The sequence below is a fragment of the Dysidea avara genome, chromosome 10 (genome assembly GCF_963678975.1).
Source record: "Dysidea avara chromosome 10, odDysAvar1.4, whole genome shotgun sequence".
Lineage (NCBI taxonomy): Eukaryota > Metazoa > Porifera > Demospongiae > Dictyoceratida > Dysideidae > Dysidea > Dysidea avara.
In genome coordinates this window covers 12455241-12464912 of record NC_089281.1, presented here as the reverse complement: position 1 = coordinate 12464912, position 9672 = coordinate 12455241, and the positions used below count along the sequence as shown (strand labels likewise).

The window sequence follows — 9672 nt, the reverse complement described above, 5'->3', positions numbered from 1 at the left end:
AAATGCCCGCATCAACTTTTTTCCCAACATGCGTCAGCGTATTGAAGAAGAACTTGTACATACAGAAAACTACACCATACTACTACTTATTACCTAACTATATACTTATTACTAGCTACATACTTAACCAATGTCAAAGTCAGGAAATTTGTCCTCAGCAGTAAGTGAATACTGGCGGAGTATCATTTTTGCATTGTACCTGCACAAAGTCACAGACAGTTGCTGGAGAAGTTGGCGCCTAGCAAACTTTTGAGGTAAACCATTTCTAACAGTTGTTCTGTCAGCTATGGATCCTAAAACTGATAGGGCATATGGTGACCAAACACCAAAGGTCTCACATACAAGAGGGATAAAATGTCCTCCATTATCATTCACAATGTCCCGGAGGATCAACTTTTTGAAAAAGCTGTATGACACATTTGGCAGGCCAGGGGTGGGGGTTTGGGGGTCTGAAGAACCGTCCTCCGGTTTGGAAAAAAGGTCCACAATTTCAGAAAAAGTCCGGTCCACCATTTTAGCAAAAAGGTCCACAATTTTACAAGTCCAGTAGCAAAAGTCCATTAAATCTGCCCTCCTGCACTGCTATTTTGAGTATAGGAGGATGAGAAACTAATAATTCAGTTTAAGTGGACTTAAGATGCTCTTTGTTCTGCTCCACTGCCCCTGTTGATCATGACAGATCTAGAGCACTCAATCTTTCCCATTCTTATTCACTGTGACATTTCAATATATATTATTATATTTAGACACATTACACATGCATGCACAGACAGTATAATTTACAGTAGCAGTAGAAATATTTTCCCAGATGTCATCCACATAGCTGGTCTTGAGCTTACCTAAAAAATTGTTATTTTTGTTTACTGAAATGCCACCAAATCCAATCTTTTAGTATCTATTTTCAAAACTTTCCTGGGGGGGGGGGATGCCCACCCCCCTTTCAGTATGCTTTGCATGCTGTTGCACACCATAATGCAATCTGTACCATCCCATCTAAAAAGGTCCACTTTTCCTCTAAAAGAACCCACCCAGATAAAAGTCTGACTATGGCCCTGTTTGGCGATTATTAGAGTGGCCACTTTGATTGGACAGGTTTCACGATAGTTACTGAGGGATTATGATAGAGAATGGAAATCATGGCAGTTTAGAATGCAGATTCTGTCATCTACTACCACCTTGCTAGCTTTGTGTTCTTTAGCATGAAAGATTATTATGCTACTTTGCCAACTTCAACAGAAATGTAACAACATGCCTCTCAGCTATCTGATGCCACAAAATATTACAAGACCATTATGCCACTCACATCAGAAAATTATTAATAGGCACAGCATTTATGTGTCTTGGCTGGTATGAATAATTACAATTAAGCGATACACAGGGTGGATCCAGGGCTTGGCAAGGGAGGTGCATTATAAGATTAGATATTTGTGTCATTTAACTGCTGTACATAAAAATTCAGTCCCGAAATGTAAAAATACCACCTTTAGTTTCTGTCCCCTCACCACACTTTCTAACTGATCAAGAGTTGTAGCAGTCATGCAGTCACGCACTTAAAGAATGGTATATACAAAGGACCATGTACATTTCATTTTAAAATACTCCTAGCAGGTTAAAAGTGCCCATGGGATAATACTGCAAATGTAAGTTTTCATACTCAACAACTGTGGGGGATCCTTATAATTATATGCAATGACTGCTCTATTAGAGTATTTGGCTGACTGTTCTATGAGAGTATCTCAATCTTACATAAAGTTTTGTTCACCACTGTAGAATTGCTGGTAAACTAGGTAACTTACTTTGTTGTGCATGTACACCATTACATTCTGGTGAAAGTATCAGAATTCAGTAAAAGTTATAAACCTGGTTATAAGCAGCCAGGATATCTTTCACCAACATACACACACAAAGACAGTCCACATATTTTAGGACAGGCATATTTAATTCGCAAAATGGACCAAACCATTTAAATCACTGCATGACCTACAATAAGCATCAATATAGTGCATGCGTAGCATGTGTTTCAACTATGTATAACACAACATGTTGTAGCAAAATTAATGTATAATATATAGCAATGACAAATGCAAGTCTTAGTGGGTCCAGCCTTAGTAGTCTTAGTATCATTTAACTTTTAGACTTGAACCATCCCTGCTCAATTGCATCATTAACTGGTTTATGAGCTTTGTCATAGGCTGGTCCTAATCTCTCTTTACAGTTCTTCATCCAAACATCAACCTTAGAACCATCCTGGTAGGGTTTATAATCAGTCATCCACAATTGTGTCAGCTCACAAAATGGCTTCAGGTCAGCAACAGAAATATCATCTCCTCCAATATACTTTCCTCTACTCAAAAAGTAGCTCTCACATGTGGTAATTGCTTTTTCAAGTTTTCCTTTGCACTCTTCTGCCTTTGCAGGATCCTCTGGAAGACTAAAGACTTTTGGACGAGCAAACTGCAAAACAAAGACGATTACAGTGCTATTAGCATGCCACATACAGGGGTAAATCCAAGGCAAGAGGAGGGACACAAACCGGCTATGTTGTAGGTGGTTGGGGAGAGCAGATTCTCTTGCTAGTTTCTGTATTTTTTTAAGCAGCAAATAATCACCTCTTACGTGTCTCACTGCTGATATTTCCTTGCAGATGGTTGTGAAGTCTTAAAAGCTGTTTAAAAGTCTTAAACACCAACAATATGATAATTATTTTAGCATGCACAAAGGGTGCTGGGTGACAGTTTGACAGCTGCTTTGACTTTGGTTTCAGGTGATTCTACAAAGTATGATTTTTCATGAGTTATATACATTGATTTTGGCCTGACAAGGTTTAGTATTCCAACTAAAAGAAGTAGCTATGGCTCCTCCACAAAGAGGGGAACCAATTGTCCCATCCACTGACACACATGCACTAAAACAAATAGCCCATCAGCTAGTACATTGCATACATATATATATATATATATATACATTGCTACATTTGTGCAGGGTATAGAGCAGACTGCAAAACAAAGAAAGTAATATTCCACAAAGGGGTCTGACACTACCCAAATATTGCATGTAAGTTTCCTAATCTCACCACTTTTTTTTGCAAAGATTCCAGATTCCAGGCAAAATGATCCTGCAAGAACTTTACGCAAGATCTTGCAAGAGATTTCCTGCAAAATCCTGCAAGAGCATTCCAGGATCTTGCAAGACTCTTGCAAGAGAATCTGGTCATTTCCTGCAGGAACTTGCAGGACTCCTGCAGGATCTTGCAGGATGGTTTTTGCTGGGAAACTCTTGATTTCAGATACCTCTTTTATGGAAACAGACATTCCTACACAATGATGCCACCTATTATGGCAATTGTATGATTATTGCAAATGTGGGTTATTGAGTGTAATCCCATAAATGAAACATACCTGCAATATTCACTGTCTGGCAAGTATGCAACAGGATGTTTAAACAAATTGTAGTGAATTCATTGCAGTATGCGCAAAATCAAACTCCAAGAATCAAGATTTTTTAATATGCAATAACCGTATAATAGAAGAACCCCATGGCTCCAGCTCTGATGTTAGAGTCATTCCACTCCAGATATTCATCTATTCTGACACGATCCTCTAGTTTGCTGGGATACTAGTGGTCAGGAACTTTGTACTTTGCTGCAAGGTACCTTAGAATAGCTCTACTAGAAAAGAATTAATGGACGGTAAACAACATGTATACTGAATGGTGGCAGAGTGAAAGTTTTCGTACATTTAATAATTTTATTTGGAAAATTATTGTGGCAGGGAGTATATACACCCCACAGCTACAATTTCTTGTGAAGTTCATTCTAAAAGTTGTGGCTAACTTTCCTCCCAAAAACACACCACTTTACAGGCTGGGTCAGCGTGTCTTTGTAGCAATGTGATACGATATTGACCGAGTAGCGCAACACTTGCCAGTTGTTGAGAACAGCATGCACCTTAGAATCTTGCTATGCTAAACATTTTAGTCACTCTTTCTTTCCTACTTTATTTTGGCTGTCTAACAGTAGTATAGGGTCACAGGCAAGTGTTCAAACTACTTGACTAAGTACATGCCATGCATTTATACACAGTAAAAACAAAGTAGTGAACTCACTTTAGTAGGTAGTGACTACCCCCCGGTTGTGACTGTCACTTTTTTCATAGTGACCATCACTACCATGTAGTTACTGTCACTGTAGAAGTAGTCATCATTACTATATACAGTGGTCACTGATTATCTGAACATTCTGTTACTAAACTGTGGAAGTGACTGTTCTATTAGAGTATTCTGCCTAAAGTGTATGTTATTTTAATGCTCTGTATATATATATATATAAATGTATGGGTTTCGTTTACCCAATATCCAAACACACACCTAGGGCCCAATGAGTTTGGATAATTGAAGGACCATTGTAAAAATTGTTTTTTCTCCTTCCAAATTATTATATTTATCATGTGCGGTGAGCTATACATAGTAAAACATGCAAAGTAGTGAATTTCACTGCTACTATATACATATCACACAAACCTTATACCTTTCTGACAAATAGAACCCATTATCATCCATTGCAGGAATGGTTCTACGAGGATTCAATTTTCCAAGATCTTCGTTCTTCTTGTGAGCACCTGTGATTTTTGGTGAAATATATACAAGCCATAGTTCATATAAAATTGACCAGTTGAGTGAAAACCGCAGAACAACAAGTGAAGCATGTGGGCTTGCAAATAACATACCATGCACCTTTATTCATTGCTGTATTGATTCTGTAGTCTTAGAGTAGCAACTAAGGAACGCAATATGGCCACCGGTCTCCAAGCCACTAGTCAGCATGATGAACAACTTAGATGAGTTTAAGTAACACCTCTCTCACACAATATATTTTATTGGTACCATTATCTGTGTGATCTATACTCCCTGCAAGGTTTTACATAGATAAAAAAATCACCCATCACAACAGTCTCATGCCCAGACCCCTCCTTTCCCTTTCATATTTAGGTGCCGGAGGGAAAGGGTGGGTCTGGTGTAACTCCAATAGCCATTTCATTCTGAATCTCCAGATTCTGTGGATTGTTTGAATAGTCGCAAATAGTCTGGCATGAGACTATCACAGCAGTTGGCAGTAGTCTTATGTGGCCAGACCGTTTTCGTCCTTTTTGAGTGACGGTTGGCGAAAAAAAGGATCTGGTGTGTATAGCTGTAGCCTTTTGGCTATAGTCTGTTATCAAGTTTCGGTTAGGCAAGGTAACATCAAGGTTTTTAGCACAGAACAGAACAGGAGCCATAGTATGATTCTCACCGTAATTGTCAATTACTTCTTTTAATATTTGCGACTATCTCCAGGCTAATCAAAATATCAAAACCTGCCGGATATTAGCCAAAACCAAACGGCTGTTGGAGCCGAGGTTGGAGTTATACCAGACCCTTTTTTTCTGCAAACTATCACTCAAAAAAGGGGGAAAAGCGTTCTGGCCACGCGAGAGTATAAAGTTGACTGTCAAAGTGAATTCGAAACCGGTGGACCCGGAACGCCCCTTCAGCATAATTTGATTTGATTTATAATTTAAACTCAAAACCAGTCGGCCCCAGCCGTTCTTCCCTGGTTGAGTACACACAACAAAAAAAAACAACAATACAAACACACATACATTATGGTATATAGTACATGACACATGATACAACCACAAGAATACAACACAAAACATACAGAAAATAATTACAAAATCAATTAAGTAACCATTATTCATGTGGTGCGCGTAGACCTACGTACCTTCTGTTAAACTGATCAACACAGACTCATAAGGGATCTTGTTCGCTTCTAAAAACAAGACAACAGCCCTGCATGGTTGAGAGAGTAGGTCGTAGAAGATACGAAGCTCCGGCATTTTGACGGCTTCAACGGTCAACTCCACGCATGCGCATAAACAACGCACACTTCAACATTTCTCTTACTGTGCTACTAGCAGGGGCGGAGAAATAAAGAGGCAGGGGGGCAACCCCCCCCCCCCCCCCCCCCCCTACTTTTGCAAGTGGAAGGCCAGTGCTCCCTCACTTTTTCTAATGCCTAGTTGCCAAAGTAAAAGTAACTATTATATTCATTAGCCAACTTACTTTGCCTTTATTTACTGGGATTTGTGCTAAAGGTTATGCAAGGATGTAACACTGCTTGAATCAGTGCAGGGAGAGCACGAGATCGATATACTCTAATAGAGCAGTCACCTAACTACTCTAATAGAACATTCAGCGGAATCATTACAAGCTTACCCTGCTATATGCAATTAATTCAATATGTCTTCACTAACACTTAACTTATATCTATATGTATATAATCAATAGCATGAGTTTATCTAAAATGCTTTCATTTACTGCTGTATCTAATTGCATAGTGTCTCAATGATAGTCATTGCATAGGAGTATCCTATTCAAGTACACATGTTTCACTGAAAATGCTCTCAGATTCAATCTCAAAGCATGCATCCAAATCTCAAAATTTTCCTGTGGGGGGCATGCCCCCAGACCCCCTAGTATTGGCATGCTTTGCATGCTAGAGTGCAAAGCACACTAAAGTATACAGTTAATGATTTTAAAACACTTTGTAACTTACAGCCAACCCATGCACATGACTTGCCCCCCACTTTTGAGTACTGTTCTCCACCCCTGGCTACTAATAATAGTTATTGGCTGGAGTGTTCATAGCTTTGCTTATAATCGTTTACTGTGATCTTATGCTGTACTGTACTCTCAACATTCTGACTCGCTTGTCACTGTGACGATCGGTTTGGTTAAAAGCAATAAGCACTTAGGGAAAGTGGTATGAATTGATGGTGCATATGTTGTATGACCTTGCCACAAGTGTAGTTCCACCCCAATTACCCCTTTGTTAATTAATTAATCAGTCTACTTGTAATTTTTAGTTGTTCCCTCGTAATCTTAACTTATAGCTCTGCATGGGTACTGATAGCTTGTACACCAGCTGCTGTATCTTACACAGTAAAGTTTAGTTTTATACCAACTCAGAAGTTTGTACAAATGTTTTTCAGCAGCAAAATCACAATAACAAAATAACAGTAGCATCCAGTTGACTAAGTATAGTGTTAAGCTTAGTGTACTACCGGCTTTTTGCTAGACGAATTGGAGCAAGTGGCTGAGAAAGTGAGAAATGCAAACATAAGAATTGTGTGTGCATGCATGCGTGTGCATGTGTGTTGTTAAATTGTAACCTGGTGTTAACTGGGGAAACTTCCCAAGCCCATGCACCCAGCTGTAACATCAATGGGTACCTGGTGTTAAACGGGGAAGCAAATGCCAACTGTCCATAGTGGGGAAGGATCAGGTGGAACCTCAGGTGCCTGTTTTCCTTTTCACGAGCTAAGATGGATGTCTCCCTACAGTACTACATATATAGCAGACTGGCTGGTCAGACTGAACTACTTAATGTTACAATAGTTAGGGGCTTGAGCCAGTTGTGCTTCAAAATAGCTGATTATACTTTTGAAAAGTGCTCAAAAATTGAACCTATTATGTTAAAATGTGACTGAATTTTGGAAAATCACCTATATGGGCGCGTGTGAAATAATTAAAATTTTCATTTTTAGTGGGCTGCTAATAAGAGCAGGAAACAGTTCTAAAAATATTTCAAGAATTTTCTTGTAATTTAAGGTATTGAGAATGGCTTAACACCATCAGCAAGTAGATTTGCACTATGAAGTTTGTAATCTGATCATTAAATATTTTAGGTGTCAAATGCGCCCATATGGGTGATTTTTCAAAATTTGGTCACAAATATGCTTTTATGTTTGAGAGGTGACTGTTTTATTAGAGTATATCCTGACTGCTTAGAGTAAATGACTGCTCTATCTAGATCTTACTTCCAATGAAGTTTGCTAAGAAAAATAAAAGTACACATTTTCTTGATATGAAATAATGTGTAGTGTGTTCATGTTTTGACTTGTGTTTTGGTGTATTTTGGCACATACATTGTGCAGTTTAATTAAAATCTTGAAAATAGTCTCACTATGCTGGCTGCTGGCATATAATGCTTGATGCCTTTTCTAGCCTATTTTGATCAAAATTATGTTGACATAATTGGTGCAAGTCTAACAATGGTACAAATGTATTGGGACTTGTATGCTGTGGCTGCTACATAGCTATAAACTATTCATAATTATTAGGTAATTATGGTATGTAGATCATCATGTGTTGGGATGATGTTACAGGCTAAGCTAGGGATCCATTGTTGGTCCAATGCCCCTTTTTATCCATGTATGTCATTGTGCATGGTTGTGATTTTTGAAGCATTATTACAATCATGGTAGTTCAAACAGTCAATTATAATTAGTTCATTGATATGACATTTGCACCGAAATGAATAATTCTGACAATATAGTCTTTACATTTTATGCATGCTGTAAGCTATTTGAGCAGATAGATAGAAAATAGGAGCGGCAATCAATTGACAGTGCAATTTTTAGTCATGTACACCATGACAGTATTAACTTGAGTCAAATGGTCCATGAAGGGGCGTATTCAGGATTTTTCAAGGCGGTTTCTAGATTTCATTGATAGTGGGTTATAATGTACAGTCTGGGGGTGCAACCCCCAGCCACTGCTGACCGATTTGAGCAAATTTTAAAATATATCCCATTATGCATATGCCGGGCTGCCATGATCCAAGAACTGCATTGCTAGATTATCTCAAAGATGTTTCAGTGCATGGCAACCCTTGTTCTCCTTCATCACTTTTGAGAAATCACTGTTAGCTTCCTATTACATTGTAACTATACTGCTCTGCCCTATTTTAAATTCATTGTACATATTTGTGCTGCCAAACTAAAACAAGCTGCATTGTGTTTTTGGCTGCAAACCCACAAGTTGAAACATTTCAAACCCAGGAAACATATATATTCTAATTTCTTTTCACAGTTCTTCATGATCATCCAAATATCAACTTTACAACTATCCGGCATGGTAGAGCTTATAGTCAGTCATCAATAGCTCACATATTCATTTCAGGTTGGCAATAGAAACATTATTTCCACTGAAAACTTTCCTCCACTTAAAAGTGGCTTTCAAAGTTGGTAACAGCTTTCTCTTTCAAAGGCCTTCTGAGCTAGAAGGCCAAAGACATATCTGTGCACTACTCAGGTGCTAGGAGTCAGTGGACTCAGCACAGGCAGCAGAAGGATGTGTTATGCCTCACAAGTATAGGTATGGGCCACCTGAATGCACAAACGTAATACACCTGTGCAGGTCTCAAGTAGCTTTTAAGGAGCAACCTAAATTATGCTTGGCTAGATAATTAGACTCCACTCCTATAATGCAATCGTACCACTGTGCATGTACATTTCAGCACATTAAGGTCATCTAATCTACATCTGGAGTACATCAGCCATTCCAAAACAAACTTTTCTGTAATGTGTACTGATGTCAATCGAGCATACATTTACAGGATGTTCGAACACAAATTAGGCCATACCAATTGCAAACTAATCAGGATTGTTTACCCTCATACCAATTGCACACTAATCACTGAGGATTGTTTACCCTCTAGTAGTGACCCAGTAGGTCGAAAAGTACATAAAAATGTAAGTCATTTCAGCTGCAACTGACTGTTTTGTTAGAGTATCTCTATTAGAGTATCCAGGTACAAAAGCTAAAAGTCCTTCCGAAATAAAGTGATGGAAC

General features: G+C 38.6%; 1 protein-coding gene across 1 annotated transcript; it reads right to left on the bottom strand.

Annotated features, from left to right (window-relative positions):
* Window positions 1–2124: 2124 nt before the first annotated feature.
* Window positions 2125–5873, bottom strand: LOC136236757 (uncharacterized). Its single transcript, XM_066026999.1, has 3 exons — window positions 5759–5873; window positions 4519–4616; window positions 2125–2454 (listed from the first exon to the last, which is right to left on the bottom strand). Exons 1-3 carry the CDS (start codon window positions 5871–5873, stop codon window positions 2125–2127), a joined length of 543 nt encoding a protein of 180 aa, XP_065883071.1.
* Window positions 5874–9672: the final 3799 nt, after the last annotated feature.